This window comes from Chlamydotis macqueenii, chromosome 2 (assembly GCF_036417535.1).
Source record: "Chlamydotis macqueenii isolate bChlMac1 chromosome 2, bChlMac1.mat, whole genome shotgun sequence".
NCBI lineage: Eukaryota > Metazoa > Chordata > Aves > Otidiformes > Otididae > Chlamydotis > Chlamydotis macqueenii.
In genome coordinates, this window is record NC_141557.1 from 15400522 (window position 1) to 15421687 (window position 21166).

Genomic DNA, 21166 nt, shown 5'->3' on the forward strand with positions numbered 1-21166 from the left:
TTCATGTGCAGCTGTCACTTACGTGAGTAACCTTGGATTTATTAAAATTCTTTGTTCTAAAGACAGGAATATTTTACCATTTCAACAAATGTCTCACTTGGTTTATTACTACAGACAAGTAAGATGTTCCTAGAATATGAAAAATGTGAAAAATCTTAAGATAGTTTAAAAAGATGTGTTTGATTACCTAGAACACAGCAGAGTCAGTTTTACCTGAAAGACATCCTGAACTACCTGATCGATTCTGTTATGATAATAATTACAAAGCAACATTATTGATGCAATATAAATAGTTTTTTTTTTTCAAAATAGATTTCTCTTGTTTACCTCAATACTACTGAGTTAGGAGCTTACTCCACTGAAACATGCAATATTTGGTATACTGTACAGCAAAAAATACAAAGTAAAACAATTACTATGTGGAATAAATTCTTTGTATGTATTAATGTTGAGATAGTAAGATTGAGAATTATTCAAAACTTAGATATGTGAATCTGAAATAACTTACATTATGTTCGTGCAAAAACCAAGAAATTAAGAACTGACATCCCCTTTTAGCAATCATTAAAGAACAAAACTTTGCTTAAAGAACAGTCTCCAAACTTTGCTTAAACTGCAAAACATTGTAAACATGCACATGTAATACAACTTTCAAGCTTCACAGTTACATTACTGAAATTATATATATTGGTAATGCTGGCGCCGTGTCTTTGGGAAGTTCAACAGCAATACATACATCAACCTTTTCACTAGCTTATTGCTAAATCGAGAAAACAGTTATGGACTTACTTCCTTTAAAAGCAGCCTTATTGAGAGAGAGCATTAAACTGTATATTAGGTAGATACAAGAGAAGAGAAATAAATCACAAAGCCACATGGTTTGTTCTTAAAACTCAGTTGTTCTACTAATGTTGGTAAATCAATAAACTCACATAGCAATCCCTTTGCCTGCACACAGTCAACCCTTTCTTTCAATGATGTGCTCCTTACACACAACTGAAACGGAGTTATCGGCACTGAAGCAGGAACCGTGTCCGAATAACAGCTCACAGAAATAATTTAGAACCATTTTCTAAATTACCAGAATAATGACAGTAACTCAGACTTGTTGACGCATTTTATTGTGAGATGGGGAGTCTGGTAAAAAACTAGAAAATGACCATGATGTAACAAGGAACTTAAAAATGAAGTTTCAGATTTGTAACATACATACATGAATACAGGAACAAATTGGCACAAAAATGTTAAACATTGTTCCCAACACTGTTTATAAGATTATTCTAATTTGGCTTACTAAGGAAATGAGAGTTTTATGGTTAGACTAATCTCTTAATAAAACTGCAGAGCATCATGCTATTAGTCACACAGTGAATTTCAAAATTTAAGAGCTTTATATTAAAAACTGGGTAAAGGTAAAATGAATTGATTGCAATTGTAAAATTAATACATTCCCATTTTAATTCTTCTGTTCTACAGTCCAAGGCAAGTATAAATGTTAACATAACACTGTTAAATCAAATCTCAATGCAAGAGAACCGATTGCATCTCTACTTTAAATCTTATCAACTTTCCAAATTTTCATACTAAAATATATTATTGTATTAATACAAACTACAGTATTATACACTACACTGTGTAATAAATAAAGAAATATAAAAATAAGACACATAAATATAAAAGTTTTCTAAAACTAAAAAGGTACATATGTCAGTAAGAAGGGTATTAATACTGCCAGGTTTGAAGACATACAGTACAAAATGTTGCACAGATCTATAAACTAAAAGAAATAAAATAATACTGATAGGTAAAAATCAGCTAACATTGTTAATAAATGGGGTCCATAATAACTAACATTTGAAAATACTTATGAGCCAGATAACATGTCACGTATGTGTCTGAAATTAAAGTAAACCAATAAAGCAGATTAGAAAATTTCCCTTGTAATTATTGTAGAGAAATTCTGCAAGTCAGGTATTAACCCAAAATACCACCAAATAATTAAATAATGAAATATACCAGTGTTCTTACTTCTCTGATGGCTGAGTGTTTTTTTCCCCATGATTAGTTTAGAAGTTTGATACAAATCAACAAATGCTAGTTATTGTAGGCCACACATTGGATAAAGGCTGCTTAGAGCCTTTGTAATACTGATAAATGGCACTTACAGCACACAGGTCTTGCATAAGGCCAAAGGAGATACAAAGCTTCATATCATATCCTTCATATTGTTACTACATACTCAAAACACAATTACAAACACTGATTTTGACGACTTTGCTGTCCTTACCAGTATTAACACTGTTAGTCCCTGCAATCAGAACTCAACAACAATCTTTCCAACTACATTTTTAATCACATGAGTAAGAAACTTCAGTTCTTCTATCATCCTCTTTCTTAAGGCTAACAATACACTTTAAATGATAATATGCTCTACTACAACATCTAATGTCATAAACCGCCACCTTCCAGGTTGAATTTACAAAGGTAGCCAAGCACTGTTTGCAACTGCATTACAGGTCTCTGCAAAAGGGAATTTTGTAGTGCAGAAGTTCTCACATTTTAAACCATAAGAAAATACTGAAGCGGATTTAGGAAATGTTTTACCATTAAAAAAAAAAAAAGAAAATTCATATAAATCTCTCCCAATTGTACAGCTTAAAAATCAACTTAAGAATGTAAATTAATACTGATAAAACAAACAATGCCAGATGCTTGTCTAATAAATCAGGTTTCCTACAACCTGTTAAATCTTTGCTTCCACTGTATTTTTCTAATCTGCTTCATGTTATAAACTTGTTCCTGACTTTGAAAATTGTGTGAAAAATTACTAAGTTTGAGGTTCAGGCACACCTGGATTTCTTTTTTTTTTCTTTTTCTTTTTTTTTTTATATATATATTTTTTTACACAGTAGTGAACAGAAATCACAGTATGCAGGCTACTGCGTTTCCATGAAAAGCATGTATAATATAGAACGAACTTCATTACCAATTTTTTTTCCTTATAGAAAAAACTATCATTTAAGCTTTATTTGTTTTTCTCTTCCGACACCTGCCCACTATTCTGTATAACTTCTGATTCTGCATTGCTTGCTTGATTTACAGCTTCATCATTCTTGTTACCTTCAGTTTTCCCTCCTCCTTCCTCTTCTTCTTCTTCTTCTTCTTCTTCCTCTTCATCCTCTCCTTCTTGTAGTTTCCTACATTCTTTTTCTTCCTGAAGTCCTATCTCTTTTTCTTCCTCCTCCTCTTCCTCTTTGTCACTGTCTTCCTCTTCTTCCCTGGTTAGACTCTCTCTTTCATCCGAGTCGATCTGCGATGGAGATGCCCTGGCACCAGCATGCTCGTTATTGAGGACCTCCTGGGCTGTTTCCTCCTGTTCCGTGCTGTCACGCTCTTCTGCCTCTCTCTTGCAATAGGAGTAGCGATGATTCATGTGTTGAGAGTAAGATCCCGAGTGTGAAAACCGCTTTCCACATTTGTCACATTGGTAGGGTTTTTCCCCAGAATGCAATCGCATATGTTCGATCAAATGGTGTTTGTGTTTAAATGCTTTTTTACAAATTCCACACTCATGAGGTCTTTTACCTACAAAATAAAGCACAAACAATTTGACATCTTGTAGCTGAAGTTCAAAAAGTTTATACTGTTGTTTTCATCATAAAATGCTGTTGGTGAACATACTACCAACAATTAATAATTTTATTTAACCAGATGTTCTACTCCATGCATTATCAGGCTGAGTTTCTCCTCCGAGCTCAAAGGACGAGGGTGTGAGGGTACATTGTCACAATTACAAGGGTAATTTGTAAGTTTTATAGGAAAACTGAACATTGAAGGACAAACAGATTCTCAGATGTAACTTTTAGCACAAAAAAGCGCAATGTAAGTGAATTAGAAAAGCAGACATTTTTCTTGCAGTAAACATTATTTTGACTCTAAACCATTTAAACTTTTCTATATTGATGGAAATTGTAAATCAAATAAGTTTTTTTTATGTTGGTTTTTGTGTACCAAGTCCTTGTTCCATGTTATAGGTAAAGGGAAAACCATTCTAAAATCTAGGCTGGCACAGGTAAATGCCTTATGTACAAAACTTGTTGATTACACATATATTAACATGAAAAACCTGCTTTGTTTCACTTAGTTATCTTTCTGCTCTCCTTCCCAGCTTTCTACTTTGTTGCTTTGTTTTTAGGGTCACCTACAAATATAGCAAGACCCTAGTCATGTTATTTTGATTTCAACACTCAAAGTTGTTACGGAAAACAACTTTGCACAGTCGTAGCCCAGACACAAAAGACAGGTACAGTAAGTCAGCAGTTTTTTGGTCATGCTATACAGATGGTCAACAACTCAGTGTCAACTTATGCCAAACAAGCAGCAAGGTGGCTGTTCGTCTGTATTCCCAAGTAACAAGTGACAGAATGAGAGCAAATGGCCTCAAGTTGTGCCAGGGGAAGTTTAGAGTGGGTAGTACTAAGAATTTTTTCATCAAAATGGTTGTGAAGCACTGGAACAGGCTGCCCAGGGAAGTGGTTGAGCCACCATCCCTGGAGGTATTTAAAAGATGTGTAGGTGTGGTGCTTAGGGACACAGTTTAGTGGTGGACTTGGCACTGTTAAGTTAATGGCTGGACTGGATCATCTTAAGGGTCTTTGCCAACTGAAATGATTCCATGATTCTGAACATTGGACTTAATTTAAAGTAGAATGGAAAGAATAGCAATGAAAAAGAGGATTTTTTTTTTTTAAACATCACAGAAGAAATAAGAAAGCAACAATTAATAAAATAAAGACTAAAGATATTAGAACTGGAGCCAAAAGGAACAATTATCAGAAATTAAAAACAAAAATCAAGGCCAAAAGAATGTTCTTTTGAGGTCAGATTCCATGACTAATGAATGGCTGTTAACTTCAGATCATTACAAACGTGGCTCAATTTGACAAACCTTCATGCTAGATGGATACACTGCCTTTCATGTAAAGTATCATACACACAGATGATCCTTTTTTCTTAATTTATAATTTTAATTTTTTAAAATTTTTCTTAATTTATAACCAGGCAAGCTAAATTAGAAGTAATACATCCTTGATTACAGGCTGTGGCTCGCAGATAATTGTTCATGAGCCAGATGGAAGAAACTCCCCTTTTTCTACTCAGGGTTTAGGTCTTACAAATTTAAACAAACAAAGAACTGCAGTTCTGTCTAACAAATATACAAAACATAGGTTTCTAAAGAAAGCTGAGCACAGATGTTAAGAAGGACTATTACACTTTCCTATGTTTTCTGAGAGCTGGATTCCAATTGAGACCATCAGTTACACCTTACCAATGAAATAATGATCTGAAACTGTTTTTCCTAGTACATACCTGTGTGTTCATACTTATGTCTCAATAAAGAGCTGCTCTTCTGGAATATTTTGTCACATAAATCACATGCATACATCCCGTTTTCTGTCTTTCTCATCTTTTTCTTTGGGGGTGTTGAATCAGAATCATTTTGATCTTCTACATTCGATACTCCTTCTGAGCTAGTGTCTTGCCTTTCATCCTTAAGAAAAATTATGAAAAAGGTTGAGTTCAATTAAAAAATGCACTGATGCAGCACACAATTTATAAAATGTAATGCTGAAGCTGCACTGTTATTCAATTCCATAAACAGCCAAACAAAATTGTTTAGATTTAAATAGTCAAAAAAATCTTTCGCTGCATCGCTCTGCTTTGCAGTCCCTGCCACCACACAGATGCAGAATTCTCTCTGGGACTGACTTTAATCACATCCTAATCTGACTGTTGGCCAGGTCTAAGCTACACTGACACATCGTATTTTAGGACCCGTAAAATAAATGCAATGTTAGGAAGGAAAAGAAGATTACAGACCTAATAAAGTACCTTGATAAGTTGGAAGAGCAAATTCGATATCTAACTGCATTTTTCAACTAATATTTGTCACCCATATTTTGCTACCTGGCAGATTTTATGGAAGTTAAGAATGTATTTTTTTAATGAGGTTTTCAGAAAAAGCTATTTACATTATCATTTGAATTTGCATATTTGAATACCCTCTTCCTCATAAAGCTACCATAAATACTACTTAACCCCAAATTTGGGGGATTTCAAATGTTTTATTAATAAAAAGGCTTTGAAAATCATGACTGCAGTCTACTTCTAAGCGTTTCAAGCCTGAAGCTCACCTGTAAGAAGCACAGTATTTTCTACTGATATCAGCAGTGTCACTACACGCAGAATTACTTTTATCATATATTATCAAATCTGAATATAAAAGTGTATGTGTTAGCTATTTCAAATGTCATCTGTCTCTTGAACTTTAACATATAAGCAGCCTCGTAACTCTTCAAGGCTCCCCAGTCTCTGGCTATACAGAAGCCTGCATAAAATGCTGCACAGACAATTTATGAGATTTAATTAGAAATGCTCGGTCTTTACACGAGCCACTTGTCTGTTCTGCTGCGTCCCTACCTCAACATGCACAGATGCTTCTGACTCCGACTGGATGTAGCCGGGGAGGAAGAGGGCAGGATACAGAAATGGCAGATAAAGAAGGTAAATACCTGCCCGACTTTCAATTGAGAATACATCTGCATTTTGTTTAAAGTGCCACTATGGTGCAGGATGAGCTCAGCTACTCTGCAAGCCAAGAAAGCAGAGCAGTGTGAAGCCAAAAGTTCCAACGAGTTTATTTTCTGGATGTGGGGGAAGAGAAAATACGGAGCTAGCAATAAACACAAGCCGTGGCTTCACTTTGCTTTTTGATCAGGAAAATTAAACAGTGTTTAAAATACAGAGTGCTGATGTCCTAGAAGACACTTCTGAATAACCGAATATGGTGCAGAACTGGCTTGTACACGAACAGAACTGTATCGTTTCTGTCAGTCTGGACTCAAGCTGCCTGAGCTAACTGGCTTTGCAGAGGAGTTAACAGTAACATCCATTACCCAGTAACAATCAAGCTGAGTAAATCTGACAGCTTATATTTACATTTTATTTAATTTATCTTGACAGTTTTCTGTTAGTTCAGCAGAGATACAGAATGAATATGTCACACAACACACAGGAGTACAGGGACCGAAGTACCTGATTTCCATTGGCTTGGGTCTGTTTTGGTGGTGTTTCTTGAACTGCAGGACTAACTGTAGTAGAGTAAGTATAAGCCACCTGTGGAATCAAAATGGTTTGCTTGTTGGCAGCGAGAGCTCTCAAGCATGGAACACTGTTCTGGTCAGCAATGGCAACAATTGTAGGTAACTGGGCAGTGACTGTAGGTATAGCAATATTTATGGGATTGGCACTTGGTGGGATTACATTTACAATAGGATCAGAGTCTGTAATACTGTTGTCCTTTTGTGGTTCTTTTTTTGCACAAGTTAAGTTCAAAGGTTCTTCTTGGACAGAATAAACACTGTTCTGGTAAACACTAGTTATGGTAGATCTTTCCAACAGTTCTCCATGTTGCTTTGGTAGCGAAAGGTCAAGAGGTTCAACTTGTGGCTCTTCTTGTACACCCTCTGCTGTGTACGTATAACCCTGTGAATTTCTTGATGAAGAAAGGTTTAGTGGTGATGGGGATGGCGTGCTACTGCGTGAACCATTCAGAGTTGATCCCCCTGGTAAAGTCTGAGATTTCGTTGTATTGACAGGATTTTGCGAATTATTTGTGCTGCTCTGGGGTTCACTCACATTTGTAGTTGCTGCTTGATCATCATTATCTGTGGGACTGCTTAATTTAACTTGCTCAGGAGAAGATGGTTCAGAAGACTGCACGGAAATTTGTCCAGCTTGCATTTTTTCAAACCATTTTTTTACCACATCCAGTGGTAGGTTTACTGAATCTGCTATTTTTGAAAGCTCTTCTGCACTCGGTTGTGCATTTAATGCATAATATGCTTTTAGGAGCGATAAAAGGTTCTTTAAAGGTGGCTGACCAGGAGATAAGTTGTTCTCCCCCGTTTCCGATGGGACAGGGGAGTTGGGCTTCTCAGCTTCTGATCCACTGGGCTGAGGAAGCTGAGGAGGATTTTTCGTTTCATAGTGCTTTAATTCTTGAAGTGCATTAAGATCCCCTGGACAGTCATCACAAAGAAGACAAGTGCTATCATTCGTCTCTCCTTCCGAGTTCTTATCTTTCTCAGACTTCACCGTAAGATCTTCTGGTAATTTTTCATTTTTGCAACTATTTGTAGGAACAGAGTTTTCTTTTTTTAGATTTTGTGGAACAACCTGAAGTTGACTTGGCTGCTCCAAGCTGTAGTTGATGATAATTTTGGTTGTCCCATCTTGGTCAACCAAAGGAAGACTGATAGCTGAAATGAGGGAATGGCCAGCTTGTTGTATAGATGCATTGCTGATTGTTTCTTGTTCTTTGGATGCAAGATTAGCATGATTGTTTTCCAATACTTGCCTTATTACATTACCGTCCACTGCCACTTTAAGTACATTTTGAATGTCACTTAAGTTGATGCTTATGGGAGACACCAGACCTACTGTTGGTAGAACAACAGCTTGCACCACACCCTGAGGAGAACTGGTTGCCTGCAATGGGCTACCACCACTAAAAACCCCATTCTGCAAAGGGGTTGAACAATTAATTCCTGAAGCAACCACTATGGGCTTGAATTCATAATCCACAGGTTCAGTTTTAATTTGGTTAACAGGAAGTTGCTCTTGCAAAGGTTTATTTTCTATCTTTTGTCGTATCTGTGGTCTTGCTGGGCTACCTGGTGATGCAGAAAGGGAAGGGGAGGAGCACTGAGACGTCTTGAGCCCTGACCGGGCTCGACCATTCACGGGCATCAAACCAATACACTTCTTACTGCTTATGTGTGAACTGTATGAACCAGAATGGGAAAAACGTTTCTTGCAGTTTGGGCACTCATATGGCTTCTCTCCTAAAGATTAAAAGGAAAAAAAAAAAGAAAAAAAAAAAAAAGAAAAAAGGCATATGCAAGAGTTTACCAGGCTACAGTGTAACTTTAACTTCATCAAGCAATAGTAAGCAGAAAAGAATACATCAAAATGACCTCTCAAAGAGTCCTAGGGAAAAAACCCCCTTACACAGTGAATTGAACAGTAAGAGTAATTACGTCATCTATACCTCTGATTCTAGGGTCCTTTAATAAGTTTGTGATCCATTAGTAAATATATGATGATCATGATTCATTCCAGTATTTCCCAGTAAATGTCTATACATCAGATAAATAAGTCTATATAATATTTGCAGATTTCATTGAACTGCATTCAAGTACTACCACTATTAACTTCAGAAGCTGCATAAATGATTTCAGAATGAAAAAAAATTAGAATATGATTAACCAAAAAACCCAAATGCCATAAATGCAAATCATAATTGTACAAGGAGCAATGCACATTTTATCGCAGCAAACTCAAACACAATATATCCGTATCTTCCTACTATGCTCATCAGCTGAATAAAACCAGCAAAGTTCAAGTAAAGGGAAATGAGACACATGCAAAAGACAGATGTATATTTGCCTTCAGAGATGAAGGTCAGGTGAAATTGCCAGGAAGAGGCACACAACTATGTAATTCTTACGCCCTAGCCAGAGTTGGCTTTTCAGGGGATTTGTGCTGCAGAGGAAAAGGAAAGAGCCGAGCACCTGGCCTGCTTCAGATTGAAAAGTACGTTGACTGAGGCTTTCTCACTCACAGACACAGCGCCACTACCCTCTGGAAATGAAATTATGTTGGCTGAGGGATGACTTCTAAGTGAGGTGCTCTTAATTCCTATTATCATGGCTGAGCAACTGATAAGAAAGGAAAAGATGGCCTAAAATCTCGTTTTCAGACTTTTAGTCAATAGGTAAATTTGAAGTAAAGAGAAATTGAGACTCTTTTTTGAGTAACCGTATTTTACTTATTATTATATATTAATATATAACATTCTATATTAAATTTCTTACAAATTGGAACTTTTCTGATAAATTCAAACTTTTGTGACAGTATATCACAATTCTAGACCTGTGTCCTGAGGCTATTTTAATATTTTAATATGATCACAGCCACAGACAGTAGGAAGCATCGTTGTTACATCCCGATTACTATGAACTAAAATTTTCTAGCAAGGCTCCTAACATGCTGAGTGGTCTGCAAACACAGAAAAAACAGACAGGTGAAAAAGGACTGAAGGATGCCACATTTCTTCTGCCACAAGTGAAGTTTTCCTTAACTGTAAAAGCTTAAGCTGCAACTGTAAATCCTCTTGAGCTATCCTACATATTTTCTGCACGCAGCTGAAGGCTGCAGTCAGTGCTTACAGAGTCACACAAGGCAAAAAAAAAAAAACCGAAAACACTAGTATTTTAAACTTAGACTTACAAGACTGATATCACATCAAAATTATAAACATTAGTACACAATTCAATGCTTGATTTATTTACCACTGTGGATTCGTAGGTGCTCCTTTAGGTGATGTTTATATTTAAAAGCTTTTCCACATTCAGTGCACTTGAATTTTCGATTGCCACTGGACTGCGTCACATGTCTCTGTAAGAAAGAATTCGTAGTTACTGCAGAGGACAGCATGTTGGAAAAACATCTTGTATTTTCACATTGTAACAGAGAAAATGCAATACAAAACTGAAAAGAATCAATCATAATTTTAAGAGACTGAAGGCGGTATGCGTTATGCATGAAAAAGAAACAAATTAGAAGTCAGGTTAAAACTGAGCCATGTGCATCTTCTGAATAAATCTGGTAGAGTAAAAATAACAAAAAAACCCAACCCAAAATACATTTGCCCATTCTCCTAACTTCAGGTGAAGCTGGCACTGACATGTTATGTGAGTAAGAAGTTCCAGGATGCATGCTAATTGTGCTTGTGAAAGCAAAAAAACCAAGAAAAACCCCAAGCCCACCACCCACAGAATATGTCACGCAGGACAGAGAAACATTAAAGCATATAAAAGCTTGTTTAAAGTTTAATCAGTTGACTTGATTTTTCCATTTATGTGCTTCCAGCGCTTACTGTTGGCCTTGGATTCCTCTATGTAATGATGCCACAGGATTGCTCAAGAGAAAATGGCTCAGTGACAACAAAGGCGCTCTCAGTCACAATTAATTCTCAAAATAAATGCAAAAAACTAAATCAAAATAAATACTAATATGGAGAGATTTCCCAAGTACACAACATAAAACCTCTTCACCATTTGCATTGAAGCTCTGTGGTGATTTTTGTTATATTTTGCCTTGTGAGAGCATTTATGGTTAAGCTCCGAATTATTTTTAATTTATTGCTATACTAGTTTAAAAAAGCAAAAGTTAAGACATGTAAATATATGTGATATATATGTGATATGCATATGCAAGATATATGATTTTATCACAAACTGTATAAATCTATGAATGTGTATTTTTAAAGACAAAAATCATATACAATTTAGAACACAGAGCAGCTTAACTACCAACATGAAATGGAGGAATTAGAATTTCTTTTATTCAAACAAATTGTTTATTTACAAAAACCAGCGGCTCCTTTTCAAGTAGAGCTCATTTTGCAAAAAGATATTCTACCACCATTTGGAAGCAGCTGTGGATTTCTGGTAACCAGGGCAAGTATTTTCAGAAACTTGTTAACAGAGCTATTCATGCGCTCTGGGGAAACAGCCTGCCTAGGGCAGCTACCACGAACCGGCTGGCGTGCATTAACTTCCTCTGGCGGGAAACCGTGGCGAGGAGCTCCTACACCGAATCCTGGCCTACTGCGGTCGGCAGCGCTGGGCGTAGACGCTCGCCGAGTGCCGAGGCTGTTCCCTGACTGCAGACACAGCAACTGGGGGCTGAGGTCTCCGCTGGAGAAGCAGGGATGAATAAAAAGGCTGGATGGCGTTCCTGTTCTGATGTAGGCATTCAGATCTGAAGAACCTGCAGCCGTACAGTTTGCTGGATGAAACTCTGAGCGCTCTGCTACGAGATAATCTGCCCAAATTATCAACCCTCCCTGCTCTACGCGCTGTTCTCCTTTATCCGATACAGATGCTAACAGAAGACAAATTGAAACAAGATAATCTAAATTGCTTCCAAGCACTCTAATTCGACAGTTCCCTTGGGAGAAGTGCTTGATTAAGCTGCAGTTTTCACCTCTCAGCAGACACTGCTCCCACCCTCCTCGGGGTGGGCTCCTTCCCGCCTCCTCCCAGGCTCCACAGTGAAGTCTCCACTCTGACTTATCCTGAGCAGCACCTGACCCTTATTCCTGGGTTTGTCAGCCGGCTTTTGCTAGTCCACATGGCTTCTCAGCTTTGTTTCACTCAGTCCTCTGAAAATGACGTTCTAGACGATTGTGCCTGACTCGCTGTGTTTCACTTCAATGATCCAACTTCACTGAGTCTAGAGGACTGTGTCAGGATTTACTTAAGCCTGCAGAGAATCAGTTACTACTGTTTGACTTGAGATTATACACGTTAAAGGATCTCAGCATATATACAGCTACCGCAGATGCTGGACTACATAAATATTCATGCTAAATATTAGTGCATGTGTTCAATCTGTCAGAAACATTTCTGCTCCAGTCTTTAAAATGCAATGTTCTGCTTCCGAGGGATGGAAGCTCACATTTCTCTTATCAAATTTTTCATTAGTTGTCCTGTTTTCCTGGCCATAACTATAAGCTGCTTTGAACCCTTGCTAGACAGTGTTTCCATGTATTTTGCCTTACCTTCTTACATTTGTAAACTCTATAAGACAACAGTAACTTTAAAGTGGAAGTAAAGCCAGTAAGAGAGCAAGACAGAAATGAATTGTTTATGGGAAATACGTTTGAATAAACAAGAACTGCCATGTCAGAATACACTGGCAAGGTTATACCAAACCCTGTGAGACAGGAAAATCCCTGCAGCAGGATGACCAATACTTGTAACAATTTTTCCTATTTAATTTACCCATTAATGTAAACACTCAGGTATAAAAATGTATAATAAATTTTAAAGCCTGTTGAATTCTTGGACTTAGTGATACTTTATAGAACGGAGGTTAACAGGCAACGTATAAAAAAAAGCATCTCCTTTGTGTTACAGCCTTTCAGCTTAATGAAAGTTCTGTTGGTTTGGAGCTGCAAGAAATATTGAAGTACCTTTCCCTTAAAATTCTTTTCACTATTCACGGTTCTGCATCTTTCTATGATGTTTCTGTTTTCTCTGTGGACAGTGTCAATCTTTTTAGCGTGTCCTCACAAGGGAATATCTCCAAGCCCCTCTCTCTCCAACCTGGTGGTGGAAATATCTTTTCTTCTTGGATAATTCCTGATGGTTTCACTTAGTTTCAGTTGGTTCCTGAGCCTCAGAGTGCCTCTGATAAGCTACGGAAGCATGTAATTGGTGATGGATGATAGGAAATTGTGGGGATAAAAGCAGTAAAGAAAAAGAAGGAGAGGGGAGCAGAATTGCATGACCTTCCGTAGTGATGAGATGGCAAACTCATGGAAGGCATTTCAAGGAAGCATGCCCTCAGGTCAGCACAAGAACCACAGAAAACAAGCTCAGAATATCTTTAGCCCTTTTTGTTCCTTTATTTAGTATTAAAACATTGTATTTTATGCTCAAATTATGTGTAAATTGTCTGATAGCATGGATTGCATTTAAAAATTGCATCTCGCAGTTCAAGCAAATGAATCAACACAATAGTTTCCTTCTTAAGGGCAGAAACGGGCACAGTAAATTTTGAATTAGCCAAATAGGGTTTATGAAAGAAAAACTTAAGTGCTTAACTAGAGACCTGTGATTAGAGTCACAATTTTAATGTATTGTTAGATTTCTGTCTATTCTGTAATGGACAGAAAAAAAAAAAAAAAGAATTACCTCTAATTTGGTAATTTCTAGGTAAAATGAATTACCTATAAAGGCAATAAAGCACTTCTGAAAACTAAAATTTAAACCCAACCATACTGCCTAGATAAATGAAAGCACAGGAATTCAGATCTCCTCCTTTGACAGCAACAGCAAAAGTCTGACTTCAGCAGCAAGTTTAAGCGCATGTTCCAGGACTAGGACTTCAGCATGTAGATAATCTGATATGGACAGCTTACTTGCTCTGTACAGTTTTTCCTCGCGTAATAAATCACAGCTTGTTACAGATGACAATAAATCCTTAATTCAAAGGCCACTTACTTGATCTCTTCCTGATTTGTGTGATGTCATGTGGCGGTCGAGCTGCGTTCTGTATGCAAACGTGTAACTGCACAAGGAGCAACTAAAGTTATCTTCATTTTTTTCATGGCGATATTTAATGTGTTCCTTTAGAGAGGTAAAACGCTTGTACCCTCGATCACAATACGGGCAAGTAAGCAGCTGGGAGAATGCATCGGGCGTTCCTACACAGGAGAGACAATACACCACATTTAAATAAATGCAAGCTCCAAACTTATTAACATCAACAAACGTACTTTACGTTCACATATATTACTGTAAGTAAATAGGCAGCTGCTAGAAGCTCCATTTGTTTTAGAAAAGGAATAATGATAATTTATTTTCTTTCCACAGGTATTATGTACCTAACTACAATATGGTAAGGTTGCCCCAGTGTAGGCTGGAGAGATTCAATACAATATGATTACCCAAAACCACACCTCTCGGTGAGTCTGTTGGACTTCACAATACAGTACTAGAGCTTCTATATATATATTTCTGGTTAAAAAGTGGTCTGAAAATTGTGAAATGTGCTTTAAGATCTAGTAATCTTTGTAGATCTGGTTAGCTTAGACAACCCTCAAATCCTGTTTACAAATTTAAGTCTATTACCGGAACATTTAATGGTCATTCTGTTTTCAGTTCCTAAGGAATAAATGATATTTGCAAGCTGCAGAGAACATTTTTTCTTTCTCTTTACCTAACATAGAATTGTAAGTGAAAAGAGAACAAAAAAAAAAATTATTAGAATGGTGGTTTATAATTATTGTATCTGGACCTGTTCGCATGGGTCCAGAAGGGGGGCCACAAAAATGATCAGAGGGCTGGAGCACCTCTCCTATGAGACTGAGAGAGTTGGGGCTGTTTAGCCTGGAGAAGAGGAGGCTCCAGGAAGACCTTACTGTGGCCTTTCAGTACTGAAAGGGGGCTTATAAGAAAGATGGGGAGAAACTTTTTACCAAGGCCTGTTGTGATAGCACAAGAGGTTAACAGTTTTAAGCTAAAAGAGGGTAGATTTAGACTAGAGATAAGGAAAAAAAATTTTACATTGAGCATGGTGAAAACACTGGAACAGTTTGCCCAACGAAGTGGTAGATGCCCCATCCCTGGAAACATTTCAAGGCCAGGTTGGACAGGGCTCTGAGCAACCTGATCTGGTTGAAGATGTCCCTGCTCCTTGCAGGGGGGTTGGACTAGATGGCCTTTAAGGGCCCCTTCCAACCCAAACCATTCTATGATTCTATGAGACACAGATATGTACCTGTTAGTAGGATAGAAAGGAGAGAGGACAAACTGAGTGAAAGAAAGCAGAGAGATCAAATCTGAGGCCATAAATATGATTCTAGTGTGATCTATGGAATCTATTCTGCTGGCTTTCATGAAGTTATTTCTGTATCAGTACACAATAAAGCGAAATCAGATCGAAGCTGAAAATTAATTTCACAAGTCTATTTCTGAGAAGTCACAATTTCCAAAGTTTTAATTCCATCTCTTCTTATCACCATGTATTTATCCCCCATATACAGTAACTTACTCTGTCTTTGGAAAATTAATTCTTTAAAAGATTGAAAAAACCCAATCTTTCTTTATAGACTGAAAAAAATTGTGTTTAAATAAATGTAGAGTTTGCTGTATTTGATCAAACTATTAATTTACAAGGTGTGGTATCCTCCAATGATCATGCTACTCTTCCATGCTTCATGAGAAATGGGAAGCAAATTTTGCAGGGATGCACCCATACAGTGTGCTGAGTGAGAACAGGAGAGGAAGGTGGAAGGTTCTGTGAATCTTCAGTAAAATCTAACTTCAGTGATTATCCTTTTATGCTCTGAAGCACAAGGGGCAAATTTGTGTGCATTGTCATTTTAAGTTGCAGAATTACAAGCTTTACTAATACTCATAAAATTAACCAGTACTTCAGAAAGTACTTCTGAATTATTTATCTTCACAACCTCTCCCAGCACTTATCACCATAGATTGATTATATACTCAATAAAGTAGCAATTTGTTCTGTTTGTGTGGAATTTACTGACTTTATTATTACTGAATGTGCCGTTGTTCTTGCAACAATGAAAAAGGAAAAGAAGAGTCAGATCAGATTTCATTATTACTAAAAACCAACATCTTCTATGTTCTATAGGTTCTCTTACCCTCTCTAGGGTAACAGGTAAGTTAATGGTCATATGGCACTGGTTGTCCTGTTGTTCCACTCCTTTCTGCTTTTCCTGGATTAGCTAGATTGTGCAAAAAAGAACCTGTCCCCACACGTGTAGACACAGTATGCTTCCCTTCACTTTTCTTTTTTTCCTTCTACAATTCAATTGACCCGACATAAAGAATACTCAATTTCAGCGCAACTACAACACAGTAGAAATGTCAGAAGCATGTTAACCTGTTTCCATTGGAGCAAATGACTTCACAATGTTTTCCCAAAGCCACTAGAGACTCTCAATGTCTGTCACTTTTCTTGTCCAATCACCAATGCTGGAAGCATGTATCTTTAGGAAATACCACCATATTTTTGGCATTTTCTGTTCCAAATGATAAAAACACTGAACATTATTGTTCAGAATTGTGATTTTCAGAATACTTCCCTGTCAACTTACTGGGCTAGGTCCAGTTTAAATTAAGATTACCTGGAAATCATATTGCAGGCCTGTAAAGCTAACTTCACTAACTTCTAAACTACAACAAAAATTTTTGGGTCAAGTACTTCATACAATTTATTTTGTAAGAACTGAACTGGTGGCATACATACCATTTTCATCCTGACCACTAGCTTCTGGTGTGCCCTGTCTCTGGTCTTCCTCAGGTGCTTCAGGGTAGATAACAGCTGTATCTTCTTGTTGAAGGAATTCTTCAACATTAGGGTCATGGTTTTGTTCATTTTCTGCATCAGAATCACATTCATCTTCTTTTACTAAGAGTGAAAAACAAGGTACGAGATATCAAATGAAGAGTTTAAAAATAACATAAATGAGATTCAGTAATTTACATTTTCAAATCAATCTCTATCCAAGGATTTCAAAAGTCTTTACAACTACTAGTACAGGTCAAGCCCTTTAAGATGTAGGAATATGTCAAGTTTTAAAACAGAGAACCAGTGGCATAATTATTTTTAAAAAATCTGACTAAAACCAGTTTGCCTCTTTAACTTGGTGCATTTTAATAATTTTAGATTTATCTATTCCCCTCAACTTCCCTAAAAATCTTAAATGCAATAGTAATCAAGATTTAGCCCTTGCAGTTTGAAGGCCAGCTTACACTCTCAGTTACTATATTTGCAAAAGTCAATTTGTTGCCTTCAATACATGTTTTTTACTACTATTTAAAATGTGTTAGTTAGCTCAAGCCCAGAAGATATTTAAACTCTGAGAAACAAGTTGGCTGGCTGACACATAGCAAACCTGAACTTTGAGTAGCTTTCTCTCCGGCATTGGAAAAGAGTATCAAAAAGGTTTCAGATCCAGTTAATATCCTTCAACATTTTCCAGTTTAAAATTTAAGAAAATAATCAATGAACAACTGTATTTCAAAGTTAACAAACAATAAATATTTTACTTAATCTTTGGTACAATAATTATTGGTTAGCAACTATTGCCTAAATATGTTGTTGATAGAGTTTACTTTTACTATGGTGGAACACTCTGTGAGAGCTCTGCCTGTGGCGCACTATGTCATGACAGATCTCCTCCACTACTAATAATATGAGCTATATTTTTAATAGGAAGGAGAAGTTTTATGATTCATCTCTCAGTGTGAAGTCACATACTCAATTTACACTTGACACAATCTTTTTATGACATGAGACAGTCTTTCTCATATATAGACTGTAATGTAATACATAATGTAATTCTCTGTACTTGTTTGGGAGACATGACTTTATAGCAACTAAAAAGAATGTGTGAATCTAGTTTTAACACATGTATATGTAGGTTTTTAATTTTTTAAAAAATTTTAATAGATACACCAATAGTATCTAACTATTTAGTCTTAAGGGCATTTAAAAATAATGTATAAAAACATTTTAAAAACCTAGAAGGGCTATATGTTAATTTTTTGTCAATCAGAGAAATAACAAAATAACAAAGCATCTAGTTTTGTTTTGAAACTGAAGTACACAATTTATTTTGCTTTCCCATATAACCAGTACAAACAGAGGAATTGATAAGAAGATACAGTATTACCTTGAGTTTATTTTGGTATATTCTTTAGTAGTTTAAAACACTATCTATTGACCTGTACTTGTATTCTGTACAACTATGTGTAAGATCAGCACTGTTCTTCGTTTTGCTCTTAGGGGATGTGGCGCTGTGGTCAGCCCTCACTTGAGAGGTCCTCCGGACCCAGGACATCTGAAAGGAGCCCAGACTATTCTTCCTCAGCTAAAACACTGTTAAGAATTTAAGACTTCTAGTGTGGAAGAGCAAAGCATTTTACAAAGAGAGGCAGGAGAATTTAGAAGATTTCAGAAGGATACTCACCTAGCCAAAATTCAATAGCACTTTATGAATAAGGGACTCAGATTAACAAAGAAATACCTGTACATCCAACTTCATCTGTCTGAGCTTCAGGCCCCAGGATTTCCTTTGCTTCTTTTCCAGCTGAAATAGTACATTACACAAAAAGAAGAATAAATATTTTTTAAAAAACCCCAAAAGCCACACACACAACATCACAAAATCCACTTAATTTATTTCAGTTGTTTCTTGAGCAGGTTTTTCCATTTCTGTATTGTTTAGAAGTGCATTTAAAGACAATTTTCTTTCAAAAATATGGATTGTACATTATTTCAGCAGTGTGTAATCAGTTGAACCACAAAGATGTTCCACAGTTAAAGAAACAGAATTTTAAAAGGAAGCAATACTGAACACTATTGTTTGAAGAGAGGTAAAGATAGGGACAGTGTGTATCTCCAGCAAATACAGAGTCAGCTACTTAAACAACTCTATCGAGAAATGCAGCTATCTGATACACTGGAATATTATTTCTGGAAATCATACTATCATAAAACAAATACGTTTACATTATTTTCTTCAATTAGCAGTTTTTGGCAATGATTGATAATTTGCTGGTAACGTCTGCAAACAGCTACCTAATGCATTCTCCTTCTTACAAATCATCTAGAAATCACTTCTAGGCTGTGACTGCTTAAACAAACAAGGAATTTAAACACATGCTCCCCGGATCAATTTTGCACTACAAAAATGTTTCACGTATCAATTCCAATACTGAGCATGAGTTTGCAGGTACCAGATGTCTGCAGAACCAATGCTGTGGAGCCTACCTCTCCCCACAGCTCCACCAGCTCCTGCTGAGCTGCAGCATTCAAGGATGCAGTATGAAAGTTTTAACTCCCCAGAAGTTGTTGGTTCGAATCAATAAATGGCCCAAGTTGTTCCTAATTTGTGTTCGTTGGGTAGCCTGGACTGGGAAGTTCCTATTGGAAAGGCCACTGTCATTTCTGTCAGTACCTGGCTTAAGGCAGGAGCGCACAGGAAAGCGATGTTCGTTTGTTGGTTGTTTTGTTCCTTTCTCAGTAGTATGCTATGCTAATATAAGTAAAATTAAAGCGTTGTTTCATAGTTTTACTGTGGAAACCTCAGATGCTTCAGAGCTGTACTGGAGAAAAAGACTCTTACATAATATAGGAGGTTAGGCTACACAACTGCTATGATCTGCAATGGCAATTGCTATACTTTTATTTACCCGACTTCACTCTATTTCAGTGCAGGGAAAAATCCTTTGGTTTGGCTAGTCAAAACCCCAGAGCATTCCAGCTTTTTAATTACAGGAGAAGCCAATTTCTCCTTTATATGGAAGATGAAAATTCTAGGAGAACTTTAAGTTCTCAGACAACACCAGCTTCCTCAAAGGAACAGATTGTTAATTCTGCCCACTTTGAAAAAATCCCGTAGACCCAACATATCTGCAGATAGTCACAAATAAGAAATATGCTTCAAAGGAAACTGTAAATCTTAAATCTCATTTTAATTTTCATTGTGATCTAAAAAAAACCCAAACAGTCCTTATTTTATTGGTCAATACTGGATCGAGAACTAATTATATTTTTTACTTTGTTCAGAATTTGAAAGATGGATGACTGCAAGCAATACTAATTTAAACCCAAAATTTAACTTCTTAAAAACAATCATGATGTAAACCCACTATTTTTCTTCAAAAAGAGTTTGTGATTTTTCGCCATTATGAAACAGGCTCCGTGGAAGAGGAGGAATATCAGTATGTTATTACTCACAGAAATTTAAATTATAGTGTCTCTAGCAAATTCCATTGGCTTCAGTACAAATAAAAGCTATGCTTCCCAAGGGAACGTCAAGGAATTTATGGCACTATAGATTAATCTCAGTGAAGTTAAAAACCCTCTCAATTCTAATAATCATAACCTCTGTTTGGTACTCTTTCTTCCCAATGTCTAAAAATGGGGTATAAGACAGGGAGGACCCCTTTTCCACAGGAGGCGATCTTCCTTAATGCTGTAGGAATAATTAATAATTTGAAAAAAAGGTTAGGTAGAGCTCCATCTTTATAGCTATGTATGGTCCACACAGGAAGGCAACTTTACAATTCTGCCCTCAAAAGTCCAATTGCTTCAAATACAACTGCTGGGAAGCAATGGAAAGGGATGTGATGATGGGGAACAGGTCTTAAGACACTGTTCCACCAAGTAGAAGTCACAGCTCTGAATTCCAAAAGAAATTTGAGCTACCTCCTGAATGACCGCTTAAATAGAGGTCTCCACGAATAGCATCTAGGGCATGAATATCCATCTTGGCATTACATCTGGACATACCAGAGAATTGTAAAACATGTTCTTGGACTTCTGTATTTCGTCACTGCTAATGAGCAGCTGCTTAGAGATACAGTGAGGCTTCCTAGGGTCAAGTGCTAATAATGATTTTCAGATCACAGGCAACAGTGTGTACAAGCAGCGAACATGTGTGACACAATCACTGTGTCATAGGCTGACTGTAAAGATCTCTGCACGGGTA

At 36.8% G+C, this 21166-nt stretch overlaps 1 protein-coding gene across 3 annotated transcripts in view; it reads right to left on the minus strand.

Moving 5' to 3' along the window:
- Window positions 1-1099: 1099 nt before the first annotated feature.
- The window catches only part of ZEB1 (zinc finger E-box binding homeobox 1), a 116221-nt gene continuing 96154 nt past the window's right edge, over window positions 1100-21166 (minus strand). For all 3 annotated transcript variants that reach the window (XM_086742024.1, XM_086742025.1, XM_086742023.1), the window contains exons 3-9: window positions 18698-18760; window positions 16915-17076; window positions 14139-14341; window positions 10416-10521; window positions 7096-8906; window positions 5371-5551; window positions 1100-3585 (exon numbers count right to left, since the gene is read on the minus strand). In XM_086742024.1, the coding sequence (XP_086598150.1) occupies window positions 3026-3585; window positions 5371-5551; window positions 7096-8906; window positions 10416-10521; window positions 14139-14341; window positions 16915-17076; window positions 18698-18760 (3086 nt within the window). In that variant the 3' untranslated portion in view covers window positions 1100-3025. The remainder of the gene's footprint in view (window positions 3586-5370; window positions 5552-7095; window positions 8907-10415; window positions 10522-14138; window positions 14342-16914; window positions 17077-18697; window positions 18761-21166) is intronic.